This window comes from Netta rufina, assembly GCF_964035555.1.
Source record: "Netta rufina genome assembly, chromosome: 30".
NCBI lineage: Eukaryota > Metazoa > Chordata > Aves > Anseriformes > Anatidae > Netta > Netta rufina.
Window position 1 is genome coordinate 2822214 of NC_140154.1, and position 15041 is coordinate 2837254.

Sequence of the window (15041 nt, forward strand, 5' to 3'; positions counted from 1 at the left end):
GTGTTTCTGCTGTGAATGTCAGCTGTAAGAACTACTGGAACAATTTGCTTCCTGTCACCCGGATACAGTGGGTTGACACAGACTGCTGTCTTCTGTTAGTCATGCCAGATACTCCAGTAGCTCTATCAGTAGAGGTCCCAGAGGCTAAAGTGAAAAATCTAGTTTAGATGAAATTCCAACCATGATGTTTTTGTGCATTTTTCCTTTAAATAATGCTGTTTTACTCGGTGTTTTCCTGCTAGGCCTATCAGATGCGACCTTCAATTATTTTCTTTGATGAGATAGATGGTCTCGCTCCTGTGCGCTCCAGTAAACAAGACCACATTCATAGGTATTACAGTTTTGCACCTACATAAAATCTGCTTGACCTTTGGGAAAAAAAAAAAAAAAAAAAAAAAAAAAAAACAAGGACGACGACCTGTTTAATTTACTGTGAACATGTTAATTTATCCTGAAAACTTGTAACTCAATGCCAAAACAGGTGATTCTAAACGATAGTAGAAACCAATTTACTAAGCCTGATATCAACATGTGGTCTGTGTTAACTTACCTATTTTTTATGTCTTAAAATGACTCTTGTCCTTAAAAAGCTTGTCCTTTATGACTACTCATGGAAGAAAGTCATGTGGAATGTAACAAAATTTACTGAACCAGTAAGTAAAACTTATATTTTTCTATTTATTCCATTGTTTCAACTCTTCTGACCCTTATGGATGGCATAGATAACAGAGGGGAGATCGTGGTAATCGGAGCTGCCAACAGGCTGGATTCTATAGGTCCTGCTTTACAAAGACCAGGACGCTTTGACAGAGAGTTCCTCTTCAACTTGCCAGATAAAGAGGTGAGAACTTAAATTCAACGTTAGTGCTACCATGGCAAAGTCCAACTTTATAGGAAAAAAAAATAATTGACAACATGAACAAAAGAGTGATACGTGGAGACACTGCGTTGTTCCATGGAGGGCAAATCTGGTACTGGATATATATGGTCAGGATGATACCACCAAGTAGTTAGTTCTATAATCAAACCTTTCATTCCCAAAGTTGTACCTGTTTGCTTAATTATTTAGTCTACTTGGGTGTTTTCATCATGAAGTTGTGTTTTTGGTCTCAATCCTTCACTTATGAATGAATAGGGGACGTGTTTGCATTTGATTGTGCCCCTGCTCAGTGGTAGTAGTTTGAGTCATAATTCTTTTCTTCTTTATAGTAATTGTAGCAATTGGAAGCATTGTGCCAGAAGTGCTTTCTGTGAATTTACTGGCTGGAAAGCAAATGTGATGAAGTAATGAGACTGTCCCAATGAAAGCTTGCTAAGCTTTAGAGAAGTTTTTTGGACAGCAAAGAAATGTTTCTGGATAAATTTTTCATTACAGTATTTTCCTCTGGGTCCTTAGGTCTCGTAGTTTGGAACCTTGTTATTGAAGCTATAAATGCCTTTTCTTTCATTGTAGGTTCCTAGAAAAAGTTCAGTATAACAAATAAGAAATATTCAATTTCCTGGTTGACAATGCAGAGTGTATATTAAATAACTGTAAAATACTTGAAAGTTGAGCAAGTAAGAAAAGTGTATTAGTAGATGAGGGGTTTTGAGGGAGGACTGTTTTGTTTTTTTGTTGTTTGTTTGTTTGCCTTTTGGTTTGTTTGTTTCTTGCTGGTATTTTTAAGGAAAACTTGGGACAAGCTAAAATGCAATGATTTTGCCTCCAGGCTAGAAAAGAAATTTTCAGGATTCATACTCGTGACTGGACCCCTCAGCCACCGGACATGTTGCTTGATGAACTAGCTGAGAAATGCATTGGTAAGACTGAAACAGAAACGGATTCTTGCTTGTGACCAAGTTGTAAAGAACCTTAGCTTGTACCAGGCAGTACCCATGCTCTTGTGCCTTGTTGCACAACTAGTCAACGAGGCAGCTGGCACGCCTTCATAGCAATCTGAGTGAGATGCTTTCATCTATTTACTCTTTGTTGTCGTTCCTCTTGTTGTCTGAGAACATTAAATGGTTCTGGGGCATCTTCCTCAAGAGTATAGTTTTTGATGAGGAGTCTGCTTCAGCTGCATAAGTGCAGGATATCAGGCAGTGAGCAACATGAAACATCCTTGCAGAGCGGTAGCACTTTGAATTCCCTGTTAAGCTGTTTGGTTTTGGCATTACAAATTCCTTAAATGTTGCATGTTGTAAACCTGGGCCTTGACTGATGTAACGTTTGATTTTTGTTTGTTAGGATACTGTGGTGCAGATATCAAATCCCTCTGTACTGAAGCTGCGCTGTGCTCTCTACGTCGATGCTATCCTCAGATTTATGCAAGTAGGGAGAAGTTGCTACTAGACGTTAATTCTATTAAAATAAAAGCAAAGGACTTTTTCATGGCTATGAAGAAGGTTGTTCCAGCTTCAAACCGGATCAAGGCTTCACCCGTACAAGCACTATCACCCATTTTCAAGCCACTTTTTCAAAGATCAGTAGAGAATATTTTACAAGTTGTGCAGAAGATCTTCCCGCATGCACAGCTTGCACTAAAGGAGGACCGACAGCAAGGTATAACCACAGCATCCACTTCTTTATAATTCTGCTAAAGCAAAAACTTGTGGTTTGTGCAATCAACTTAAACCTTTCAGACGTAATGGTGGTAGAATTTTATTATTTGCATGTGCATGTCTTTTTTTTGGGCAAGTCTGGAATACAACACATAGGTTTTATTGTGGATTCGAAACTGAAATGCCAAATGGAAGCTCTGAATGACTCAATACACAGTAAAGGACGATGCGTTCTCTACTGAAGCATCCTGCTTCTGACGGCAGCTAAGATAATTAGCATTTGTAGAGGTTGACTTGAGGTTTGAAGTACAAGGCACCTATTTTTCTTTAAAAAATCAAAACTCAGATCTTTGGAGGGGAAGCATTTCTAGGTCAATGTTTCTAATTCCTTTCTGAAGAATGTCAGGACCAGGATACAAGTATACCTGGTCTAAGCTAAATATTGTTTTAGCTATCGTCATTTTTAACCAGTCTCCTAATTTAAATGTTTGTGGATCGTGCTATACACGTGCACGTGAGATTAATTAGCATTGATACTTACTAGATGAATGGAATTCTGTGGCCATCACATCCTTAATCCCCATGCTTTCATTGTGGGAACCTCCTCCAGAAAGAAATGGTCTTTTGTTTTTTTTTTTTATCTATTTAGCAACTGCAGAAATTGTTCGTAATCTCCTTTATTCTAAGGGGGAGAAAAAAATCACCAAGAGTAGCGTACCTTATACGTACACATCAGTGGGACTTAGTACAGCTTTGTAGGGCCTTGTGCCATCTCCTTAGATCTGTGGTGGGCTGAACTCTAGGAAATAGCTTTCAGTGTGTGCTCTCAAATGAAGAAAGGGTTTTGGCACTGATTTAGGAGCTGTATTAATGGAAGAGAAAGAGACAAAGGCTATTCAGGAAAGTTAACAAACCTCTTTTGCCTTTCAGAGCATTTCAATCCTATTTTGCAAGATGATATGTTTGACAGTGATGACGATGCATCCTTGGTTTCTGGAGATGAATTAAAAGATGGAATGCCTGATGGACCAGAGAAAAAACGCCTCTGTTTCAGCAGGTAAAGAAAGATAGATCCCTGTTACGTTTAAATTCTCAGGTCTGCTGAGTCTTTGTAAACAGTTCCAGCTGTTGAAAGTGCGAGGGGTGGTAGACGAAGGGGCAACATCAAGTTTGTGTGTTGAAGGGGTGCTTGGTATTCACAAGAAGAAAGGGTGGAGGGACTAAAGTTGTAATGAAGTTGCTCTGAATGACCAAATTGAAAAGCCCAGGCTTCTCTTCGTAAGCCAAAGTGATCCGTAGACTACCAGAACACGTTGACTTAATCCATGGCATTCTTTGAAAGACTCAAGACCACATAAATGTGCTGTCTGTCCTTTTAGCTAAAAATACCCCAACTTTATGGGTTTGTGTTGCCACCTTTTGCCCTTCTGTTTTCCACGATTGTTAAACCAGTAGTGAATTATGTAGCAGAAAGAAAACTGAGAAATGGCTTGTTAAAACACCTTGAGAAAAATGTGAATGGTGTCTTTATTTGTTAAGCCACCAAGTTGTGTTAATCTTGTGATATTTTAGTATGGAAGTCATGCAAGCCCACAGTTGGAAAGTTAGATCATGTTGCCACAGCTGGATCAGTTATTTTTCTCAGTTTCTATTGCTGTGCTGTCCAGAAGATTTTCTGTCCTCTAGAGCAAGGCTAAGTCTCTAGCATCTTTGATTTAAGCCAGCAGAGGTACAGCCTGATTGTAGTGGGGAAACAAATGCTCCTCACCAATTTATTTTTAAATAAAAATAAATTTAAAATAAAGTAAATAATAAATATATAATAAATAATAAATTTATAATAAAGTAAAGCAAGATTGCAGGGATATTTATTTGCAGTCTTGGTTTAGTAAAGAATAGGAAACACAAGGGAAGAAGATGAAACAATTGGAATGAGTGAATAACTTAACTGGAAATCTTACATGTATTTAATGTACCGCTGCCATTTGGATTATTTGGGGAGGGAAAAGAAAGTCTATAGGAAAATTACTTGGAACATCTGTGTGTCTATTCAGCACCTCATTTATAAACTTGTTTTCTTAACTCTTGTTCTAGGAGTGCTTTCTGCGAACCAACATCATGCCAGCCCCGTCTGCTAATAGCAGGAAAAGAAGGGTACGGCCAGGTTTCTTACGTGGCACCCGTGGTGTTGCACGCTTTGGAGAAGTTTCCTGTTCACACCCTGGACCTTTCTGTTCTGCTTACAAACGTTGCACCGCCAGAAGAAATCTGCGGACAGGTATTTTTTTTCTTTTTCTTCTCATCGGATTCACTGACTGTATGTAAAGGATCAATCGAGTTGCAAGTAAGGTGAGCAAAATTAATTGGTAATGGAGGTGGCCTTGTTTTAATGTGCCCGGATGTTTGCTTCTGTCTGAAAATCCCCTTTTCTTTTAGACAGCACCACAAACAATCTGGATGTTGTACATGTCGACATTTTCCATACCCAGTTTTACAGTGAGGCTGTTGCTAGCAGCTCAGGAAGCTGGGCGGTGTTGCTAATAAACATCTCTTTGTGGAAAGAAATGCTGCTCATGTCACTGGGATCCAGAAAGTAGTTCTCATTGCCTCCTAAGACTGTGTGCTCCCAGTAGATGGCTCTGTATCAGACTGCATGTCAGCTACTTTTTGTAGTTTTCTTTTAAACTATATTAGTAAGGCAACCAAGGTTTGGGGCTTCTGTTTGTTTTGTTTTCACACGGACATACACAACTTGTGCTGTTGCAGCATGTGCAATAAAAGCATTAACATTCAGAAAACACTTCATTTGCACGGTGATGTGGTTTTAACTAGAAAAAATGAACAGATTTGGTGTTTTTACTTTTAGGCAGGAAATCCATTTTCTTGTTTGGCATCACTACCTTAAAATATTTTTACCTTTAGTGGAAACGTTTGAGAGCCATACAAGTAAGGACAGACATGTTACACGACTGAATACTGATGTGTCCCTTAAGAGGGACATTTCCTTTCTTTGTTATGCGATGATTGTGGCTGTGGCCATATAGCTACGGTGTCTAGCCACTGCCTGAATATATCCTTCCCATCTTCTGACTAGAGTTCTCCGAATACTGATAATCTGAAAGGGTGCACAGAGAACTTCCTTATGTGAAAGGATGCTTGCCACTCTGTTCACGTAGTTTCATTTCATGGGGCAGTCAGATGGCTATGTAGCTATGTATTAAGAGGTTATTGTACGTGTTTTAGTTTTCTTACCCAAGCTTTCCTTTTCACTAGCTGATCCGAAATGCTCAGAAGACAGCACCAAGCACAATTTATGTCCCAGATATCCATTTGTGGTGGGACAACGCTGGACCTGCCTTGAAACTTACTTTTCTAACTCTACTACGTAACATTCCAGCATTTTTGCCAGTTTTGCTGCTTGCTCCATCTGATGTACGTCACTCAGATCTCCCAGAAGAGGTATTTGTCAATACTTTCCTTACTATTTCTTCAGTGTCTTGTAATTTATGAATGCTTTCAGCATCAAAATGCTGTGCTTTCTTAAATGCATGCTGTTATTACTCAGGCACCCTAACAAATCACTTAAAATTTGCTTAGAGAAAAAGAATACTGTGAAAGCATCTGCTTAAGGTTTTTTCTGAGTCAAGCAAGTGACTTTCACCCCCCTTCTCACACATGTAAATAATAAATTAATACAATAATTCTGGTGGCTACAAAGTGGTTCAGTCAAGAATATGCAGTGCTTGAAATGACAAGAGGATGTTTTTACTGAAGAGATTTCTTCTGACAGTCTGCCATTCCATGCTATGTTGGGTAAACTGCTAATAATGCAATTTAGTAGAGAATTGAAACACTTTGATTAAAAATAAATAAATAAATCAGTTTCTTTCTTCATATAGGCCAAAGCTTTCCAAGCTGGAAATCTGAGTTCCAATTTCTGCTAAAGTAACTTTGGAATCGGATTCTAGTTGTATTCCTAAATAAACTGTAGTAAAAGTAGGTGCAGAACTTCATTGACTCCTGAGAGTTTACATTAAGGGAAGGTGCCCAAAACAGGTCCACGCTGTTGTCATTCTGATGATTTGGTCTCAGTCATTGGGGGAAGAGAACGGGTCTTACCTAGACGTGTTTATTATCAACTGCTTTGAAAGTGCTTGAGTTCCCACAGAAGTTTTTGTACAGGCTGTAAATTCCTTCTAAAATAAGTAGTGAAATTCCTCACCTACCTTTTAATACTAGAACTTGAAAATGGAGGAAGACGTAGAGGTACTAGCTACTTCAGACACCTTTTGGTAGAGAAATAAAAACTCAGCAAAAAGCCCTCACTTGTATGCTGAAGCCTTTCTCTTCCCTCGATAGCCATAAAGGTTCTAAGTAAAGGCTGCAGCAAGGCAAGTAAATACAAAGGAGGCGCTGTTGGATGTGGTGAAAGCCATTACTTTATCAGTGTAGCGTACAATCCCTTCAGCGAGCTTTAATTCTACAGGTGATTCTTAAAGGTGATATTTGAATTTGCCGTGCCAGCCTGTGAAAATGTAGCCTTTTAAGGCCAGGAAGATAACTTTTTTCAGTTTGTGTTCTTCAGGTTATTCTTAATTTTAAAAGGTACTCGTCTTTTTGGAATAGAAGATGAGTTTTTTGTGGCCTTAAATCTGAAATGTCTCTCCTCCTTCTGCTTTAGATGCAAAAATTATTTAATACGGAATTTGGAGAAGTGTGCAATATTGAGTTGCCTGGTAGGGCAGAGAGAGCAGCCTTTTTTTGAGGACCTAATTCTAAATGAAGTGGCTAAGCCTCCTGTAAAGAAAAGAGGTGAGGAGGATATGAGAAGTACATCTAAAACTTTCCTATCGAAGTTACTAGCTCTTTGGGCTTTGCTTTGGTGGTCATTTTCTGTCAGTAATTTGTCGTATGCTTGTATTTGAGTACTGTAAATTGGCTAATTTTTCCTGATGAATTGAAGTTGATTGGACATTGGAAGTCGTGCCTGTAGCACCACCAGCTGAGCCTCAGAAGCCACAAGAGTGATCCCCACAAAAGTAGGGATGCTGGAGGAGGAAGAGGAGGATACCTTGCGTGACCTTAGAATTTTCTTGAGGGACGTTACTCACAGACTTGCCACTGACAGACGTTTCAGGGAATTTGCAAAGCCCGTTGACCCACAGAAGGTAAAGTAGTGCTGATCTGTGTGTGTCTGTAACTTCTCAGTGTTCGTATTTCTCAGCGTTTTGGGGAAGGTTCAACTTTGTTTTTAGGGCTGCACTGTAAGGATTTTGCAAGAAGCAGAGGCAGTGCTTTTACTTCTGCTGAATCTCAAATGTCTCTTATGGGATTATTCGCTGAAAGCCCTGGTTTCATTCTAAAAAGCCAGTCCAAATGCCAACACAGTTTGCTCGTGAAAAGGCTTTTATATGTAGGCGTGTCACAGCACTGAAAAGCACAGAGATCTTTCCTTATAATTACAAACAGTATTTACAGGACTACTTGAGTGAAGTCTGAAGCCCTTTCTTGGACTGTCAGTTCCTGTGGGAACAGGAATAGGAGCAGCAGTTTGTAAAAATAAGTTTTGAGATCCTGTTCTCTGTTTCATCTGGAACTCCTCAATAGGAATCAACCATAAGTGCAGTGTGTTTTCTTTTTCCTCCAATTGGCTGCTTAGATGCCTTTCTCTCCTTAATTTATGAGATAAGCCTAAACTAGGGGCGTATATTTCAAAGACAGATGTAACTTGAATATACCTGGGGATCAGCAAAGTCCTCTTCTTGTGGGCATCCACTGGCTTTTCTTCCCCTTTTCTCCTAGGTTCTTGAGCTGTGAAAAATCTAGACAGATACATATGTCCTCATCTGAACTGGTCATTAGTCTCCTCTTCTGGTCTGAGGGAAGAAATGAGCACCTCAGGGCCCAGTTATCTCATTCTAAAGTAGATGCCTGCAATAGGTACTTCACAGGTGCAATTCATGCACCTTTTCCTCAATGTCGACAACAAAGAGAATGCCGGATGGCTTGCTCAGCTTTCACTGTTGTGATTTTCTGAAGCAAAGTGAAATGAATCTCCCACCCTCGGTGTTTCTTCTCTACCATGCACGTGCTTCTGACCTCCCTACTTCTTGTTGTCCTCTCCTAGCCGCTCTAATGAAAAATGAAAGAGCCTTTCCATTTTTGAGAAGCAAACTGGTAAATTTCAGTATCTTCTGATGCATCGCAAATGTTCAGGGTTTTTAGGAAGTCGTTTATTTAAAGTTTTCAGAATAATTTTGGTAGACAGTGTGCAAGGTTAAGAAAACCTCTGAATGCTTGTATTTGATCTGCAGGTACCTGACTATGCCACAAGGATTAAAGAGCCGATGGATCTTTCAACAGTTCTGACTCAAATTGACTCGCGCCAGTACCTCGCTGCAGGAGACTAGCTGAAGGACATCGATCTAATCTGTAACAATGCCTTAGAGTACTACCCGGGTCAAAGATCTACAGGTGAGGATGTGCTTTTTAGCCCTAGTTTAAAAAATCCGTCAAACATATAGATGGATAAATGCTGTGTGCAGACAATAGACTATGGATGGATTAGATGATTTTGGACATCCACAGAGAACATCTCTTACCACATTGTAAATATTTTATCATTTTGCTACTTGGGCATGGAATTGTGATATAAGTGTTCCCCAGGAACTAATGCTTTTGTTTTAATTAACTTCGATGTTGTTATGCTGAAAATATTCACTGAGAGAACCTTTCGGAACCAAGCTATGAAGAAAGCAATTTTCTTCTGTGATCAAAACAGTTTCATTGGTTGGTAGACAACATTCAGTTAAAGTGTGTAAAATTTCAGATCGTCACAGCGCCTATGTTTTGCAAGACACTGCATATTCAATGGTGAGGAACGAAAGGGATACAGAGTTTGGACGACTTTGTGAACAAATTAAAGAATCTCGTGAGAAAAGAGGTACGTGCTTTAACGTTAAGGATTTGAAGACTTGTCTCTGCATTTGTAACTGAAAATGCACGACGAAGATCTTTGGTATCTATTCTTTCTTGCAAGGTTGCACCTCTGCAGCGTGTGCTCCATGCGACAACTCCAAGTCACCACAGCAGAACCCTGCTACTGAAGACGAGAAACCAGATGAAAAGAGTAATGAAAATGAGGAGATGCCAGCGGCACCTGTAGATGCCAGTACATCCATTTCTAATGGCAAGTTGCATTTTATTCAGCTGCTCTTGTCATTCATACCTTCTCCGTTCTTGAGGCGCAACAGGTGTCTCTGATGCCTGGCTCTTTATGGCAGAGGTATTTTGTTTTCAAATTGACTTCCAAATGGGAGAGAGAAATCCAGAGGTCATTCATTCAATATAGTGATGAATTAAAGTTCAAAGAAAGTTGGTTCATTTGATGTACTCTTACTGGAACTTCATTTTGTAAACAGAACGACCCCCCACTCAAGGATATCACAGCTTCCCTCCCGTACTAAAAATGATAGTACTCACCCTTGTAGGAGCAGCAATGTGAAGAAGGTCAAGGGCAGTAAGAAGGGTTCGAAGCTTTGATATAACAAGCCTTACACTTTTGTTGACAGAGCTCCTAATAAGCATCTTTAGCAAGGTCTGGAGATGGGAGAAAAACTCAAACTAGATTTTAATTCTAGGATGTATAATGTCAAGCTTGACTGTTCCTCTGAACAGTCAATTGAATTTAAATTTTTTTAATTTAAATTAATTAGTTTAGTTTTTTTAATTTAAATTCAGTTGAATTTAAAGTTTTTTTTGTTGTTGTTGTTTTTCACGAAACACTAGTTTTATGTGAAAGGTTTTGCTGCAATATCTTTTTGCCAAGGATATTAAGCTTAAGTTATCCACAAGAAAACGGTGGGGAGAGGGAAGCTTTAGTTTTGAAAGCTTTTTTTTTTTTTTTTTTTCTCTCCAGGTTTTTCTTGAGCACAGCAGCATTTCAGTGTCTGCCTGCCATTAGTTGCCCCACTACCAAGTCAGGAGGGTCAATTAAACTTGCGTGAGGCAGAATTTCTTTATCTGAATCTACGTGGTTCACATAAATATATTCTTGTTTCCTTCTTTCCCTAGGATTATTCTTCTCCCAGTATCGAATGTTTCAACGGACACTGTTTAAGATCAATGAGCAAAAGCATCCTGCGGTGTTCAGTCTCCAGCTTTGAAGAAAGTATGGCGATACTGAGGGGAAATGTCAAGAGAAGACGCTTTTCAAGGTACTGTATTTCTATATGTTCAATCTCTGTTCGATTTGTAGATTGAAAAGCAAGAGAGAAAGCATGTGCAGTGAGTTGTGGCCTGATAAACCTCCGGCTAAAATCAGCAGAGGCCTAAGAGCATGCTGATGGCGTACGAGTACCTTAAAACTAGAATCCCTCTTCTCAGTGAAAGTCTTCCGCTTTTCTAAAAAAAACTGTTTTTTTTCCCAACCCCTTTGAGGTGTTGTTGTGGTTTAACCCGGCCGGCAGCTAAACACCACACAGCCCTTCTCCAACCCTCCCACCTCCCTCTCTGGGATGGAGGAGAGAAACGGGACAGTGAAGCCCGCGAGTTGAGATAAAGACAGTTTATTAAGACAGGAAAATAATAATGATGATGATGATGATGATAGTACTGCTACTAGTAATGTGTACAAAACAAGTGATGTACAATGCAGTTGCTCACTACCCGCTGACCAGTGCCCAGCGTAACCCCTAGCAGCCCGGCTGCCCCGCCCTATCCATGGTGCAGCGTGTTGCCATAAGGCATAGAATTCTTTGGCCAGTTGGGGTCGGCCATCCTGAGTCTGTCCCCTCGCAGCTGTTGCTGTGCGCCGATTCTGATCACTAGTAGGACAGTGAGACACCGAAAGGTCCTTGGCTTGTTGTAAGTACTGCTCTGCAGCAATTGAAACATCGGGGTGGTATCAGCACTCTTCTAAACATCCTTTCACACATCCTCAGCCAAAACATAGCAACCTACCCGCTACTAGGAGGAGAACTAACTCTGTCCTAACTGAAACCAGGACATGTATCTTTTCCACTTGGGTGCTATTGCTCATAATTTTGAGAATTCAACATGAGCAAGCTAGGAAATGTGGGTACATACAGAACCGCGTGTATATGGTACGCAACAGACTTGGGATGTGGATTCTGCGTGAGGCCTACAGGCTTCTCTTTGTATACCATGGAGCACTGGCTTGTAAACATGGTGAAATTTCCCATCCTTGATGGGTCTAATACAACAAGTCTTTTCTCCCTTCTCTGCCCTGTCCTCTTTCTTAATGTAGGCAGTTGAGAAAGCCAAAATTGGAACGAAAAAAAGAATATAACACAGGTAAGTGGCTGTAAGTCCCCGGGATACCTATTTGCGCTGGTTACTGAAGAGGATGGCACTTGGTCACTCCATGGCTTTCATTTGGCCCCAAAGCCTTCTGTAGTCAGCTGAATTCACTCCTCAGTGACTTTTCTGTGAAGAGAGGTAGGTGCAAATAGGAGATTTTATGAATTCCTTGGGGAGGGAGCAGTGTGAATTGCAGCTTGGTAGGCACAAAGCAAACTGTTCTAATTGTGCAAAGGAAATCGATACTTGATAAGTTCAAACTTAGTTTTATAGCTGGCAAGCACAAAAGTAAACCTTAGCTGTGATCCTACCAGCACAGTGGTGTAGCTCTTCCCTTCCCCTTGTCCTCTTGGCTCTTTTAATGACAGTGCAAGCAACAAACCTGTGCCAAAGGGTGCTGTATGGCAAACAATGGGCAGGCTTTTTTCTAAAAAGCACGAGTTTGAGTTATCTGGTGTTTGGGTGTTTCTCTTGAAACGATTCTTCCCTCCTTGAGCTGTTAGATCCTAATGCAGGAAATGGAAGTGCTGCATGCATAAACAGAGTAATCAAACATACACCTCTTAGGAAGAGGCTTGCAATGTCATAGTGTTTGTTTTGAGCACTGTTAGATACAGTTTGACATGACTGGAGTGAAAACACCTTAGAGAAAGGTGTTGATTGTTCTCACTTTTCCAAGACAGAAATAACTGGAGTAGATTTCCCTCCTGCATGGAACAAAAGTTGCACGTTTGTTTTTGTCTGGCTAGCTTTCAGTCTCTTTAAAAATTTCCCTACAGGTCCCAGTTTTAAGTAGACAGTTTAAACGTGCAGAGCGATAAAGAAGTGGAATGCAGTGGTTGTGACACCAACTTCTGATCTGAAATGTAAAGAAAACTCAATCCACTTCAGGGTGCCTTTTTTGTTTGTCTTTTTCCATTTTACAAGAGCAACGGTGAAATAAGGAGAATCCCATCTTCACTGTTTCAAAATCCTTTGTTTCTGCGTTTCAGTCACCAGAACATTGAGGAGTAGAGCTGGTGCAAAAACTGTGAGACGAGTCCACGGAGAAAACAGGGACTTGGAGCTGCGCCGCAGCTGTAGAGTCGGACACAGTCGGTACTCGACTACTAACTCGTCCATTCTATTTGACAAACTTATGACAAAGTAAGTCATCTTTTCTTGCAGACCTCTTAGAATGATCTTTCTTAGCAAGCCTTTGCACTATGGCATGATGTTGGCCTCGACTTGCTCTTTATTTTGACAGCAAAGAGGTATGGCTGCTCCTGGCATTTCCTTCATGTTTACAGGGAGACACCGTTACCTGGCTAGATAAACAGATTTTCTTGAAGGTGCTATTTCAGCATATAAGAATTGATTTAAAAAACAACAACAAAAGTGCTTCATGGCTTGCTAGTTTTGTAATCTCACATTTCTTCAGGAATACTTGATTTGCTGCATTTCACCATTACACTCGTCAGCGCCGCTGATTCTGGTTTATCACTATTTGCATTGCAAATCTCCTTGTCCAAAGCTTAAACTGATGTATGCACTGCTTGAAAACAAAACCTGAAGTTGCAGAGCAGTAGACTCAAGTCATTATGCTAGCCGCTGTGTAACCATACTGCTTTCCAAACATAACATGTCCAGCTTATTTTGTTTCTATGAAGAGTTTAAACGGCTCCCGTTAAGCAAAGATGTCCCCACACTGATACTATTAAGCAAGGATTCCACCTCCTTTGGCTGAGGTCTGCTCCCTTACTCACATTCGAACATTCATCCAAGTAGCCTGCAATTCCACACTCTCGGGGGAAAGTCCATAGAATAGAAAAGGTTCCTCCAGTCTCTTCCTCAGCCTTTTTTTGAAGCATGCAATAAAGCAAAACATTCACAGGCTGCCCTTCCATGCAAAACAAGGCAAATTAGTAAGACAGGAGCCACAAAACTGATTGTCCTTTAAAGTTAAAATGAGATTTGAAATAGATCGAGTTAGCAAGTGTTGTAAGTCTGTAGCTAAGTCTGGTTTTGCCAATGCAGCACAATTCCCTATCACGTCGCCAGAGCTGCTTCTGTAGCTCCAAGAAGCAAAACTGCTTTGACAAAATACTGTGTCATCAAAGCATTCGTTGGCTCAGTAGGCACGGCTCAGGTTCAACAAGTTTGTGAAAAAATGAGTACTAACAGAAGCGGCAGGGTCCAAAGAAACACTTTATGTCCCCACTGCGAAATGAGGGGCTTTACCTTGAGTGTTATGCACCCTGTCAATAGAAAAGCACTGTAACAGAATCTGCCACGGCAGTTTGCATGTTACTGAAAGACCATCAGAGTGGGACTGCAGCAAGATCATTGCGAAGTTACAAAAAAAACATGTGGGGGTGGGAGTTTAGTTGCGTTAGATAACACAATCTTAGATAAAGATTTTGGTCTTAACGTAAAAGTAAGGATGTCTACTGATCTCTTCAACTCCAACAACTGAAGCCCAAGTCTGAAAAATCGCCTTTAAGAATGCAAAGAAAATATTTAACTCTTCTATATGTTCATACTTTGCTATCAAGCAAAGGAATGAATGCTGATGCCTTAACTATGTAGGGCTGTAGCTTACAGAGAGACTACACCTTCCTGTTTTTTTCCCTTTAAAAACGTTAAATGCACGTGAAATTATTTGGGGGTGTTTTCACATGCAAAGCCTAATGCAGTGCATGCAAGCCCTGTCATCTTCTTCCTCTAGTAGTGTCGCGTTAAGGGGTGTAGCCGATTGACCGTCATGGGTCCCGTCGGATTCAGGGTGCTGAACTATCACGGTCACGGATTCACCAACAACGCAGTACGGCCTCGCTCTAGTCGCATTCAAGGAGAACTCTCACAGCTAGGAAGAATGCAATTAAGTGCAATTTCTTACGGCGACAGGTACACAGGTTCTTTGGATTGTCAGTGATAAATTCACTGTCTGCAAAAGCAAGCTAGCATGCATGAAATGCACAGGTACACAGCCTAGGTATTAAGACATTAAAAAGCATCAAAACTCTAGAGATTTCTAAGATTCCACAGAGACGCCTGGTATAAGCAAGCGTTCAGATCTTACCCCACGGCGTCCCAATGGAGTGGGGGTGGGGGAGTGAGAGGCTCAGCCTGTCGAGTGATGTCAGAAGGAATCCTTCCTGATAGTATCTTCCCCAACATCCCCTTTCTCTTAAAGCAAG

The 15041-nt window shown here is 40.5% G+C and overlaps 1 protein-coding gene across 1 annotated transcript in view; it reads left to right on the forward strand.

The window, feature by feature from the left end:
• LOC311220214 (ATPase family AAA domain-containing protein 2-like) overlaps positions 1–15041 on the forward strand; it is a gene marked incomplete at both ends in the record, with an annotated part of 84697 nt that overhangs the window by 67199 nt on the left and 2457 nt on the right. The window contains 6 exons of the mRNA XM_084303678.1: positions 243–331; positions 682–841; positions 1710–1800; positions 2228–2542; positions 3472–3598; positions 14626–14665. Of these exons, the coding sequence (XP_084159804.1) occupies positions 243–331; positions 682–841; positions 1710–1800; positions 2228–2542; positions 3472–3598; positions 14626–14665 (822 nt within the window). The remainder of the gene's footprint in view (positions 1–242; positions 332–681; positions 842–1709; positions 1801–2227; positions 2543–3471; positions 3599–14625; positions 14666–15041) is intronic.